General features: G+C 41.2%; 1 protein-coding gene across 6 annotated transcripts in view; it reads left to right on the top strand.

Moving 5' to 3' along the window:
- Positions 1-14,706, top strand: part of NFIA (nuclear factor I A) — a 403,238-nt gene that overhangs the window by 330,414 nt on the left and 58,118 nt on the right. For 4 of the 6 annotated variants that reach the window (XM_047788853.1, XM_047788851.1, XM_047788854.1 and 1 more), the window contains 2 exons: positions 10,986-11,164; positions 13,430-13,595. In XM_047788853.1, coding sequence (XP_047644809.1) covers positions 10,986-11,164; positions 13,430-13,595 — 345 coding nt within the window. The remainder of the gene's footprint in view (positions 1-10,985; positions 11,165-13,429; positions 13,596-14,706) is intronic. The other 2 variants (XM_047788855.1, XM_047788852.1) reach the window with 1 other exon arrangement.

The following is a 14,706-nucleotide window of genomic DNA, read 5'->3' as shown; positions in this document are numbered from 1 at the left end:
ATATGGAAGTTCCTGGGCTAGGGGTCGAATCAGAGCCTACACCATAGACACAGCAACATGGGATCCAAGCCGCATCTGTGACCTGCACTACAGCTCATAGCAATGCCAGATCCTTAACCCACTGGTTAAGGCCAGGGATCGAACTTGCATCCTCATGGGTACTAGTCGGGTTCGTTAACCACTAAGCCACTATGGGAACTCCAACACATACTTTTTAAAGGTGTGAGCCCAGGAGTTCCTGGGTGGCCTAGTGGGTTAAAGATCTAGCATTGTCACTGCTGTGGTGCAGTTTCGGTCCCTAGCCTGGGAATTTCTGCATGCAGTGGGCACGGTCAAAAAAAAAAAAAAATTTTTTTAAAGGAATGAACCCACTATGGATCAGGCACCTACACACAGTAATTCTGATTCTCAGAAAAATATTTTAAATTAGTACTATTTTGCTCAATTTACAGGCAAGGTAATGCAGATTTGAAAATATTAAGTTCCTAGACTCACAGAGAGAGTGAATGATTTCAAACCCAGAATAATAGAGCTCTAAACACCATTCAAGACATATAATTTCCATTTTGCAGGAAACCAAGGTATGTAGGAGGCTGACACAAAGCTAAGTTGATACCCAACCTGGGCTGATAACTTGGTCACCTGACTTTAAATACTGGATTGATTCTTCTCATACTTCCTCCCCTTGTGTGAAATCCACCGAGGGTAGGAATAAGTCCTTAAATCCTGTAAGGAGAATTCAGGAGGCTTTGAAACCTGTGCGTTAGTTATCACGTTGCTCAGAAACAAGGGCTTGAACTGCAGTATATGTCTGACAATTTGGTGGGGGGAATGCCGCTACCCAACCATAGCTTTGTTTGTCGTGGGTTTTGTTTGTTTGGTGTTGCCGTTTTTAATTCGAACGTCAGCAAAGACGCACCAGCAGCGCAGGTCCCTGCACTCAGTAACCCTCCCACAGGCTTGAACACCTCCACTGAGCTTACTTTTGAAATTCTCTTTTGCAGACTGCCCTTCCACTAGGTCATTTGAGAATTAATTCTCTGCTTGTTTCTGTTAACCTCTGTGATCATCTAATCTATGGTGTGTTTTTTTTTCCTTTCCCTTAGATGTTCTGATGTCTTTTATTCATCTCTTGTCCCATAGTATTACTTGCAAATTATGTGAAAGCTCAAGCTTTGTTCATGGGACTGAAGTCTTGTTAGCTTTCCTTATTAAACAATCATTCTTCATATCTCCAATAATCTGCTGCTGTGTGGCATTTGAGCGCATTTCACATCAGCCATCAGGATGGTTTAGGAGATTTGTGTACAAGCATGATCTATTCAGAGCAGAGGTCCCATCAGGACCCAAAGGCTGGGGCTCTGCTTCCCAGAGCTTGAACTGGCACATTCACCCAGGACCTCTGAGCGATGTAAAAATATCGCAGCCTTATATAACCAGACAGAACTTTAATTCGAGGAGATACATTTACCCCTATGTTCATAGCAGCACTGTTCACAATAGCCAAGACATGAGAACAAACCTAAATGTCTCTCAGCAGATGAATGGATAAAGAAGATGTGGTACCTATACACAATGGAATACTCAGCCATAAAAAGAACAAAAGAATGCCATTTGCAGTAATGTGGATGGACCTAGAGATTCTCATACTAAATGAAAGTATGTCAGAAAGAAGAAGACAAATGCCCTATGAATCTATAATATGACAAATATGAACATATCTACAAAATAGAAACAGACTCACGGACATTGAGAACAGACTTGTGGTTGCCAGGGGGGAAGGGGGGAAAGGGGAAAGAAGGATTGGGAATTTGGGGATTAGCAGATGTGAACTATTGTATACAAGACGGATAAACAACAGGGTCCTACCGTATAGCAGAGGGAACTATATTCAATATCCTGTGATAAACCGTAATGGAAAAAAACATAGAAAATATATATATTCATATATATATAATATCTGAGTTACTTTGTTGTACAACAGAAATTAACACAACATTGTAAGTCAACTCTACTTCCATGAATTTTTTTTTTAAATCATGCCCTTCCCAAAGCCACAGCATCTTAGAGACTGAGTCCAGATATACCTTAGAACTTAATATTCTAGAAACATTCAAAAAATAGTTTCTTTTAAAAGCACATACTCCCTTATTTCAGATTTTTTTTATCTTTTATTTTGTTTTGTCTATAGGGCCACACCCTCGGCATATGGAGGTTCCCAGGCTAGGGGTCGAATCGGAGCTACAGCTGTTGGCCCACACCACAGCTCACGGCAATGCCGGATCCTTAACCCACTGAGCGAGGCCAGGGATCGAACCTGCTTCTTTATGGATACTAGTCAGATTCGTTTCTGCTGAGCCACAATGGGAACTCCTATTTCATATTTTTTAGATTTCAGCCTTGTTACATTAGAGGATAGCGAAATTGCCCACATTTAAAGCCAAGTTATGACAGAAACAAAACTAAAACCCAGATCTCTTGATCTAACTAGAAAATTTTCCTTAAAAGTACCCCAGATATTCTAAAAAGCTGTTTAAGCAGTTAACATGTACTGGGTCTCTAATAAGCAACTCCCAATAACAAATGCAGTGGGAGTTCAAGGGCAGTGGTAGTGATCCCCATTGTATCCGGGTTTGGAAGGCCGTGAAGAGGCTGTGCTCAAATTCTGATTAGGTCAGAAGTGTGCCAGGGTAGCAGGGGTCTACACGGTAAAAGGGGCGGTCAGAATAGACACTCAAGGATTACAGGTCTAAGTAAAAATCAGAGTCTAGAGCGGGGCAGCCCCATATGATCAATATTTATGTTCTCATTTGTCCAAGAGACAGATAGGCAGCAGGTACCTCTTACTCCACTGTTCCTTTCCTCCTGTATATTCTGCAGTTTGGACAGGTCTCTAGCACATAGGAGCAAATTCCAGTTTATTCACTTCTTACCCCCATTCCCATCCTTACCTATAATGGTATTACAAATAAGATAAGCTATTTATTGATGATTGCTCAACCATAAGGCCGGGAACTGCTCCATGTGCCTTATATGTGTGTCTCATTTAATCCTCAGAACAAATCTACGAGTTCCTGTTGTGCCTCAGTAGGTTAAGAATCCAACTAGAATCCATGAGGATGCGGTTCAATCCCTGGCCTTGCTCAGTGGGTTAAGGATATGGCGTTGCCGTGAGCTGTGGTGTAGGTCGCAGATGCGGCTCTGATCTGGCGTTGCTGTGGCTGTAGTGTAGGCCGGTGGCTATAGCTCTGATTCGACCCCTAGCCGGGGAACTTCCATATACGGCGGGTGCAACTGTAAAAAGACACACACACACAAAAAAAAAAAAAGTCTAGGAGGTATTAGTCCCAGTATAAAAGTGGGAAACTGAAATAAGCTTGGAAACTTGAAGCATAGCTGGTAAATGATAGAGTTACAGTTTTTAAGTCCAAGTCTATCTGACTTCGAAGCCCATGGTCTGTGTGTTGTGTTATTCTACTTTTCTTTTTTAAAAAATTGGACCGTAGTTGATTTACAATGCCATGTTAGTTTCAGGTATACAGCACAGTGATTGTTTTATATATATTTCTTTTTCAGATTCTTTTCTCTTATAGATTATTACAAAACATTGAATATAGATCCCTGTGCTATAAAGTAGGTCTTTGTTGGTTATCTACTACTTTTTTTTTTTTTTTTTTTGCTTTTTAGGGCCACACCTGCAGCATATGGAGGTTCCCAGGCTAGGGGTCAAATCAGACCTGTAGCCACTGGCTTACACCGCAGCCACAGCAATGCCACATCTGAGCTGCATCTGCAACCCACACCACAGCTTGTGGCAGTGCCAGATCCTTAACCCACTGAGCAAGGCCAGGGATTGAACTCGCATCTTCATGGATCCTAGTTGGGGTTCGTTAACTGCTGAGCCATGGCGGGAACTCTGTTTGTCCACTAATTTTACTTTTCTGGCTCATAAGTTTAACTTGAGATGATATACACACATGAATATCAGAAACCAGCACTTAACCAAGGCATGTTAAATAATGGTGGAAAAGGATAATTAAAGAATGACAGGAGTTCCTGTCGTGGCGCAGTGGTTAACAAATCTGACTAAGAACCATGAGGTTTCGGGTTCCATCCCCGGTCTTGCTCAGTGGGTTAAGGATCTGGCGTTGCCGTGAGCTGTGGTGTGGGTCACAGACGCGGCTCGAATCCCTCTTTGCTGTGGCCGGCAGCTACAGCTCTGATTAGACCCCTAGCCAGGGAACCTACATATGCCACCAGAGTGGCTCAAGTAAAGGTAAAAAGACAAAAAAACACCAAAAAACAAAAAAAGAATGACAGTGGGGAGTGTCCACCGTGGTGCAGTGGATTAAGAATCCAACTACAGCAGGTCAGGTCACTGTGAAAGTGCAGGTTCAATCCCCAGCCAGGTGCAGTGGGTTAAAGGATCTGGTGTTGCCATAGCTGTTGTGTAGGTCACAGCTGTGGCTCAGATTCAGTCCCTGGCCCAGGAACTTCCACATGCCATGGGTGCGGTTGTAAAATGGAAAAAAAGAAAAAAAAAAAGAGGCACAGTGGATAGTTAGTGGGGATACGGAAGGCAAGAAGAATGCTTTAGAAGCCTTCAAAAAAAGTGAAAGAAAGGCCAGCTGGGACAGGGATGCGGTTTGGTAGCAAAGAAGTGGAAGGAACAGTGTTTGTCTAGTGCTTGACTCACAAGAGAGCATTTCAGGTGTTTGGAGAGTGAACAGGAATTATGTGGGTCCACACTAGAGGCCATTAAACTATGGCCCACCCATCAAATCCAGCCATCTGCATGTTTTTTTAAATAAAATTTTATTGGAACGTGGCTACACTCGTTCGCTTATGTCCTCTCTATGGCTGCTCCTGTACTATAGTAGCAGAGTCGAGTAATTACAGCAAAAGCCGTGAGGCCCGCGGAGCCTAAGCTGTCCTCTCTGGCCCTTACAGACAATGTTTGCCAAGCTGTGGTGTAGACTCTAAATCAGAGCAAGAAAGGTCTTTAAGTAGCTAAAATTGATCTAAATGAGAATTTTAAAAGACTATGGCCTGCCCCCCACCCCTTTCTCTATTTTTTTTTTTTAGTTTGTTTTTTCCCAAAGATACTGTCATTTGATCTCTATCCTGAACATCTACCTTAACTCAAATGAAATCGAATATATGTTATCTTGAAAATCTGTAGCATATAGTTACTTTGATAGCAATAACATAAATATACTGCTGTTTTGCAAATCATCCTGCAGTAGCATATATTTCTCTCATTTGACATACTCAAATTGTTTCACATTCATCTCAGTGATGTTAAAGATAGGTACTCCATGTTTTGAAAACCTTGGCTTGCCTTAGGTCAAAGGTACGTTATTTAGGAAAGGTTCCACCTTCTAAATGCCTGAAAACCATTGCCAATTCCTCATTCCTTGTGTCTCTGTTAAAATAAATCCCATGACTCCAAACTTCCAGGCTTTCATAAATGGCAAGTCTGACTCATACATGATTTATAAATTATAGCTATGGACCATTAAGATAGATTTCTCAGCTTCAGGTAGGCTATCATGGTGTTAGATATTGTGGTTTTGAATTTCTAAAGAAGCAAACTACATAGTAGTTGACAAGCCAAACAATTCAAGTACCATTTGCCCTTAGGAAAAGCTTTTTTCTTTTTTAAGTGCAATCTTTTCCCCACTTTCTGCTCCTTTTAGAGCTCTGCCTTATTAAAATCTTTACTTCTAAATATGAGCCATCAGGAGTTCTTAATGCCACCTTGTACTCTATGGAAGTGGTTATTTTTGTTTAAAGAATATCTTACTGTGAAAGACAGATGCGTAGCTTTTTCGTCTAGTAGTGCTAAAAGAGAAACAGTTTGGAATCTCTCCTGTTGCCCCTGACTCAGTGTTGATTAGCAGTGAGACTAAAGTTGTGAGATGCCAGGGCTTGGGAGTGGTTGTTCGCTCTGTGAAGGAAGACGGCTGTGTGTGACGCTGTGGTAAGAGCACACTGCACCTGAAGGAGGGTTAGGTTTTATTGTTTGCACTGCTCTCCCGACAGCTTAACTTTGGAGCCTCCCATAGAAGAGAGACTGGGATTGAAGGGCTGATGCTGGAAAGCAGAAGCTAACGTGAGAAGAGTCCAAGTCTCTGTCCAAATATGTGAGAGTCTGCAGTGCTTCAGGGACAAGAAATAAGGCAATTAAGGCCATGTCAGGGCTAAATAGAGAGCATATTTCAACCATAAAATCTTGGTTTGAGAAAAAAAATACAAGACAGTTAATTAGAATTCTTGCACGTGTTTGGGCCAAAACTGCTAGAAAAGGTAGAGGTGACTTTCTTCTGTCTCTTTTTCTTTTCAAGACTTAGACTGAAATTCCATTATCCAAACCTATCTAGCCGTGCCTCCCTGACATCATCTTCTGTGAGCTGGAATATGTGTCCACAAAGCTGCCTTTCTGTAGTGGACTCTCAGACCAAGAATCAATTGTTGGACCACCGAAGTCTCCCAGTGCACAGTAATGACCTTGACCTTCTCCTTTCCCAGTGTTAAGCAATTCTGCCTTGAAGGAAGAATTTTAAGTTAAAAATATATATTATCAATCACAGTGATTTTTTAACTTTTTAAAGCTAAAACCAAGATAGTCTTTTAAATAATTAGGGCAGGAGAGATGCAAACAAGTAAACCAACCTGCCTGACCTGCCTTCTTGTTTTTAAGTATCCAGTAATATGATCATTTTGCAATAAATAACTGAACCTACACCCTTTGGGAAATTCTGGGTCTCTGCTTCTTTAGTTGTGGCTACTTTGTTCAGAATGTGTAGGCGGAGCCATTCCAGCCAAAGAAACCTGATCAGATTTCCTTCCTTCTCAGCTTATTTGTATTCTTTGTGAAAAGCCCAAGTAGTTGTTTGAAACAAGTCTGGTCTCTGGTTAAAGTTTAAACTAGTGGTGAGATCCATCCAGAATGGGGTGTTTCTGACTCTTTCTGCTGCTCCTGGCCTAGGGTAGCAAGAGTATTAGACCCCAGCAGCAGCCAATTTTGTAGTGCCTTTTAATACACAAAATTGTATTAACATCAACATGGATACAGATGGATGCCCTGCAATAAACTGTAACCACTTGAGAAAAGCCTTTATTGACTCTCAAGTAAATAATGCACATTTTAAAGGATCTAAATATGCATTTACATAATGTGCTATAATTTTTTATTGTGTCAACTACTCACACACACACATCCATAAGAGATGTTTTTCTCCGTCAAAAATTTGGACTCAGACCATTTTTTTTGTGCATTGCATTAGCACCATGCCAGATTCACAATGGTAGTTTCTCTTCTCTAGGGCCTGAGCTGACCTTCTCAAAATACATTTAATGAATTCTGCTGATTGAATGATTGGTTGATTGGTTTAACCCCAGTGACACTTTCTAAAATAATTTGCAAGTCCTTGGACAAAAAAATTGGGGCACACTAAAACATCTAATCCAAGAGAAACAAGAGAAAACAAGAAACAGGAAAGAAAGAAAACCAAATTTAGACATTGCCGAACTCTTACGTCGGCGTTTCAGAGCAATGGAAGACCCCAGCGTGGTCTCAGTGTTCAGGAAAAGAGGACCACTGGCAGGTTATCCAGAGAAATTGCATGTATTTAATAAAATTTAACAGAACTCTGTGATGTCTGTGACACAACTGTTTTCTGCTTGAGGAAATTAAAGCTGAGGATCTTAAATGATTTATATTCAGTTCCACAGTGGATTAATGGCTAAACCGGAACGTCCAGGGCAAGCATGAGAAAGTAGGGGCTGTGAAGGATGACCCTTTGAAATACAGACTCAGCAGTTGTCTAATTTGAATCTACAGGCTAAATGATTTCCTGGTATTAATTAAGAATTAATTGATCCTTATAAATCAGTCATTATGGAATTAACTCCATATAGTACCTTGTGCTCTCAGTTTTGTGTTGAAATAAACTCTCTGACACAAAGAAAAGGCGAATACATTGTTTTTCGTAAAATGTAATAAGGAAACTAAGGCCTAAATTTATGTTTTTAGTCATTTCCTTTTACATGTTTAACAACGACAACAACAAAAAGAGAGCAAGCATGTTTATTAACCATTAAGGGAGGGATTCCATGGTCCTGTGGAATTATTTCCTCTTACCAGGTTTCTTTAGCTTATATCTGCCCAGTCTTTGCTCAAGTGATTTTTTTTTCCCCCCTTGGGTAGCATTCCCTGCTGGCCACCACAATTTTCATAATCTAACAATCGTTCATCACTTTCTATTGAGCACCTGAAGCATTGTCACTTTATCATTAAGATCTGCTTCCTGGGGACTCTTGACAATGGAGTTGCCACCTTTGTGGTTGACATGCTGCAGAAGTCCAGCGTATCGTTTTGTTATGCTCAATACGTTCCCAGCCTCATTTGGGAAATGCCACATTCCATCTCTAGCCAGAAACTATTCGGTCAAATGAAGGGCACTGGGTCAGAGCTTCTTGCTACCAGCAAAGACGACCATACCATATTAGATGAAAAAATGCCTTTGGTCGTTTAAAGCCAGTAGCACAATTTGCACAGTAAGAGATGACAAGGGCCACTTAACTTTTTAGCTGCAGATTTTAACTCAGAGACAGAGATTCCAAGGTTAAACATTCAGTGTATGAAGCTGTGAGTTTTACCAGTTTTTCTACACGCTCTTTGCCAGGGTAAAACAATTTTTTTTTAAGTTTATATTTATCTGTATTACCTTATTAGTTTCAGTACCACTCCTATATTTAACCATTCATTGTACCACCTACAGATACTTACTGAATGCCAGACACTGTTTCTGGGGATATGATAATGCATCATTAAACGGATGGAAAAGATATTTACTAGGATGGAGAAGAGAGAAAAACAAGTATGAGGGGTCGAAGGTCACAAGAATTTTGTCTTTGAATAGGTTATGTTCACCATGCCCCCAACTGTATGATTGAAGACACACCTTTGTGTTGTATCCCAAATCAGTGTTGTGTCCCAAGCCCATAGTCAGAGCCCAGGAATATCTTTGGATAGATTAAAGGCTGCTGAATGAAAGGATCCCATCAGGTCCTCTGCAACGTATGGACTGGACGGTTGCTTCTATTCTAAACCCCCATTTCTACTTTTTAAAAACTGCAGTTGCCATTCTGAACCTCAGAGTCCTAGCTACTCCAGTTATTAGTCAGGAAAGGCCCCAGTCCTAAAGATACCCCACTTGGGAACAAAGGACCCAGGGATCAATAGTGATGTATCCTTTTTGACCGTCCACGCCATGGGGGTAGTGGTAGAAGGCACGGCCTGTCTTTGTTAGTGCTCTTCGGTTTTACTCGTCATTCTCAATGTCAGAAAAGGCTTATTCTCCAAATATTTGGGTATTCCTTTGTTTTCTCTTTGCAGGAAAAGAAAGGAAAAATGAATACTCTTTGCAGGAAAAGTAAGGAAACATGAATTCTCTCATCTGCTCTCACTTGCGAGATGTTTTTCTGGCCCTCATTGAGAAGTGAGAGCTGCCATCTCGGCGTTGCCTGGTTTGAGGGTCTTCATCCTTTCCCACGCCCTTATACCCCCGCAGGCTTCACCAGCCACCCTTCCAGTTCAAGGGCAGAAGTTTTCTCAGGAGAAATTATCGAGCACCTCACAAACTTTTAAAAAACCTAATGCAGTCCTCGTTGCTATCAGTGAAATTTAGCAGGGTTCAAATATAAGGGAGTGATAGTTGTCTGAGTCATCAGTTGTATGAGCAGAGGGCCAGCAATTGAGCAGGGGTCACTGCCTACCTCCTCAGCCTTTGGGTCCCCTTCCTCCAACTAACATCTATGCATTTCTGAGTTTGGCTTTGAAAGGGCAGGAAAAAAAAAAAAGGCAACATTATTTTTCCATGCAGAGTGAGGCACCCAAATAGCATGGGTTCATTAAGTGATCATTTACTACAGACTTCAAAAAAAACTTCATCCTGAATTAGTCCCTAGAAATTTCCTTGAAAAGGGGTATAAGAGCTTTAACAATGAATTATTGTCTATGGATAGCTCAGCATGAAAGGGGATCCATATGTGCAAACTAGAATTTGTCATATGTAATGTCAGTTAAATCAGGTCTAATCTACCAAATACATTTTTTATTGCTTGCTTCATTAAAAAGGCTCTTAAGGTAATGAATAATCTTCAGCTTCACCAAGGATTATTAATGCCTTTATAACTCATGTCCACTGAAAATAGAAAGACAGCTTGAAACTCTATCCTAATCTAACCTCCGTGTTTGTCTTAGAGCTTTAAGGAAGAAAATCTATCAGACCTATCCAGCGTTAAATTCCATCCCATGAGCAGTTATTGTGAATTGGGTCAAGAGAAGAAATTTTATTTTATTTTATTTTTGTCTTTATTAGGGCTGCACCCACGGCCTATGGAAGTTCTCAGGCTAGGGGTCGAATTGGAGCTACAGCTACAGCTACAGCGCCACAGCCGCAGCAACACTGGATCCAGGCTGCATCTGTGCTCTACACCGCAGCTCAAGGCAACTGGGGATCCTTAGCCCACTGAGCAAGGCCAGAGATCGAACCTGCCTCCTCAGGAATCCAGTTGGGTTCGTTACCAATGAGCCACCCTGGGAACTCCCAGGAGAAGAAATTTGTAAAGGAAGTCGAATCCACTTTAAAAGCTGTGGCACAAGCTTTTTTTTTTTTTTTTTTTTTTGTCTTTTTGCCATTTCTTGGGCCGCTCCCGCGGCGTATGGAGGTTCCCAGGCCAGGGGTCGAATCGGAACTGTAGCCACCAGCCCAGGCCAGAGCCACAGAAACGCGGGATCCGAGCTGCGTCTGCAACCTACACCACAGCTCACGGCAACGCCGGATCGTTAACCCACTGAGCAAGGCCAGGGACTGAACCCGCAACCTCATGGTTCCTAGTCGGATTCGTTAACCACTGCGCCACGACGGGAACTCCCAAAGCCAGCTTTTTAACCCTGAGGTTTTCTTTTCCCACAGCAAGCCCACACGCGACACCATCGACTCTTCATTTTCCGACATCACCCATCATCCAGCAGCCTGGGCCTTACTTCTCCCACCCGGCCATCCGCTATCACCCTCAGGAGACGCTGAAAGAGTTTGTCCAACTTGTCTGCCCTGATGCTGGTCAGCAGGCTGGACAGGTGGGGTTCCTCAATGTAAGGAAACTTCTTCTTCTTCTTCTTTTTTTTTTTTTTTTCAATTTCTGTGGAAATATTAACCGAATGTAAAAATAACAAGGGGAGACCTTCTGACCATGTGACATTGTGCTCTAATGTTGTGCTGACTGACTGCAGGCAAATGTCATATTTATTCTAGATTGTGGGAAAGTTAACTTACTCTAAGAGTGATTGGCTAGGGTTTAAAAACAGTGTTTGTGTTATCTTCACAACTGTCAAGTTTATGGGTATAAATCATCTCAAGGGTGAACTATATAACCTTCTAAGGTCTGTGGGCAGATAGTTTCACCTCATGCATACTAACCCGAGGGCTCACGCAGTTAACAAAATAGAAAGACCGAATACTTTTAAATATGGTTTTGGGTGGTGGGGAGAGGTAGGGGGAGGAGGGGGCACAGATGTTTCAGATCAACTAAGTTGATATTTTTTAAAAAAGTAGTCCTCTAACCCTCTAGATCAAGTTGACCAGTGCTTGAACTCAAGATGCTAGAAGTAGTTTATTATAGTTTGTTATTTCTGCAAGTAGTTTTCTTTCCCACTTATCTTTGTATAAAGCTAAACAGTTATTCAGTAGCTTCAAATGAATGTCTTCCTTTTTTCTCAAACAAACCAAATCACAGTTTGAAATAATATTCCTAATGTAAAAGCGATTTTTAAAAATCACACATTTTATTTCAAATATAGACCCAAATGTTTACAATGGATAGCTACATCCCAAGGCCAATAATAATAACAATGAATTGGAAATAATACGCAGCCTAAAGCCAAATGCGGTTCTCCTTTTCGCCTGTTGACTGCACATGAAGCCACCGATTAGCCATAATTATTATTGCCTGATTTAGAATATTATATCACACTGCCCTATCACTGATTTTCTTCCCTTGGAGAAATACCTGATTCTGCATATCTGAGACAGAACAGGCAGCTTTGACTAATGTCTGGTGATGTGTTAGCAGATACATTTCTGTCTAGACAACAAATCAATATGGTGCCTTTTTCTTTTTGCTTGTGTATTCATTTGCTTGGCTTGTTCTAACGCATTCACTTATGGACTTTTAGCCCACTCAGAAATAACACGCAGGCAAGTTTATTGGCAAGAAAGCACAGCATTCTGACTGTCAGATGAGATCGTCTTTGAGGAACAATCCTAAATATATCGGTGCATGTTGATGAGGGAGTGGGACTTTCTCTGCTGAATTATTAAGCCTAAGCTCAAAAGCCTAGGACAGCAGCCTCTCCTTTAACTGGATTTTGATTCAGGACTATAGCCTAACTAGGAGCTGTTAGTATTCTGACCAAAAGAGGCAGAAAGACCCTTGGGAAGCCATGAAAAGACTGGAGTGATCACCAACATCAGCTTTTAAATTTCTAACTTTTTTTTAAAACTAGTCCTAACATTAGCCTATATAACTGTCAAATGCGCAGTGTGTATTTTGATCAAAATTTTATAGGGCTTCAGGCAGGTCTCTTCATGGGACCATTTCAAAACACTGGAAAATAAATGGATTTTATTGCTTTCTTCAGAGGGAAACTTTTCTTTTGTTCAAGAGCTGTTACTTGGTTGTTCTAACATCAGGCAGCCAAATAAATATGACTCTTATGGCATATGCTTATATAATTTAAATCAAAATTAGAAGTGATATTTTTCCTTAGCAGAATTTTGACAGCTGAATTCTAAAGTTTCTGTGCCTGATGTTATACAATATGTGAAAGTAATTTTTTATGTTCACTTAACATATTTATTAAATGTTATATAATATCAACTTTGAAGAGTGAAAATAAAATATTTTTTTATCTCAGATGCATATTTCGGAAACTTCATTATATCTATATAAATAGGCATGATGGAATAATTCCACAACCTGTGTAAAATGCTTATATATTAGGTTAATAGTTAATAATCATGAGAAGGATGACACAGATAATAGTTAATACAGAATCAAAGCATTCCAAGAACTAGTTGGCAGGTCATTTTACCGAACTAGATGCAAAGGTCAAAGTTATTCAGGAGATAAGTTTAGGAGACATGGAGCATGTGTGCCTAAGACTGTACTTTTGTGGAATGCCTTAAGAAACAACCCACAATTCTTCATCCATCTGCTCTTCTGGAAGAATTCAAGCAGCTAGAATACTTAGTAACTTATACAAAAAGGTGCCTAATGAATCTTTTCTTTTCAGAAGCAGCTAATGGTTCCTGTTTCTTCTTTTTCCTATGCATGTTTTGTTTTGTTCCCACCCTTGCAGCCCAATGGGAGTAGCCAAGGCAAAGTGCACAACCCATTCCTTCCCACCCCAATGTTGCCACCGCCGCCGCCACCACCGATGGCCAGGCCTGTGCCTCTGCCCGTGCCAGACACAAAGCCTCCGACCACGTCAACAGAAGGAGGTGCAGCCTCCCCCACCTCACCAAGTAAGTATAGCTGAGACGAGGCGCCGGTCACTTCTAAAGCTCTGTGTACTTGAATCCACACCTAAGCTTGGCCTCCCACTGCATAGGCTTTAGCGAAGCACACAATCCCCAGTGACAGTATGTTTGCAGAACCAAGACCAGATCAAAGCAAATAGCACTCTAGGGTACTACCAACAGCACCATGTATGGAAATGACTGGTGTTTGGGTGGATGAAATGGTGTAACTGCATGCCCAGGACTGAGGTCAAGAAATAAATTATTAAATTTTGCGTATTATGTGAGTGGCTTTGAATGCTGTGTTTATGCTCATCAAATAGCATCTGCTTGTATGAATTCTTATCAGCAACAAGTTCCTCATACTTTTGTAGAGCCCTGCCTTCCAGTAACTTACAATCCGAGAGAAATGCATTTGATGAGCTACAAAGGTTATACACCTCATCCATCAAATAGGAAAAAAAAATTAGATCAAAGTGACAACTTAAAGGTGTGTGTGTCAAACATTTGCCAAGAGTAAGAGCCTGGCAAAAGATCAGCGCTAGTAGCCATGGCAGTTGCATGCCTAGGCTTGGCAGAGGGAATTGGAAGGAAAGAGAAAACTCTTGGCTCTTCTGTGAACAGTCCGGGAATGTGCAGTCAGACAGTAGAGGACTTCAGAATCTTTTCGGATGATGGGAATTATTGCTCCATGAATTAGAGGAAGAATAATTCTCCTGATATTTCCTGATATCTTAAAGATGCCAAGGGACTAGAAATAGCTTGAACACTTAAATTTGGCTTTTATTAGTCCCTGAAACAATGACAAAAACTGGTGGCTGGAGCCAGAGTTCCCAGCTGAGGGATGGACTACCTAACCTTGACAGGGGGTGTGACGACCACCTTCTCTCAAGCTTTACAGAGGGATCAAAGTACAGGAAAGGATGGGAACTGTGGCGGTGACCCCAAGGTGAGGAGTTCTTCAAGGAGGTGAGGCTGGTTGCTAGAAATCTGCTGAGGAAAAGACGAGCGTAGACCAGGAAAGAAGTGTTAAGATCAAGAACTTGGGCAGCAGTTATTGAAACTGAATGGAGGGGAGCACAAGAAGGGATTTTCATAGACATAAGCTTTGGATTTA

The sequence above is a fragment of the Phacochoerus africanus genome, chromosome 8 (assembly GCF_016906955.1).
Source record: "Phacochoerus africanus isolate WHEZ1 chromosome 8, ROS_Pafr_v1, whole genome shotgun sequence".
NCBI lineage: Eukaryota > Metazoa > Chordata > Mammalia > Artiodactyla > Suidae > Phacochoerus > Phacochoerus africanus.
Note: the sequence above shows the minus strand (reverse complement) of the source record. Positions and strands in the feature narration are given on the sequence as shown.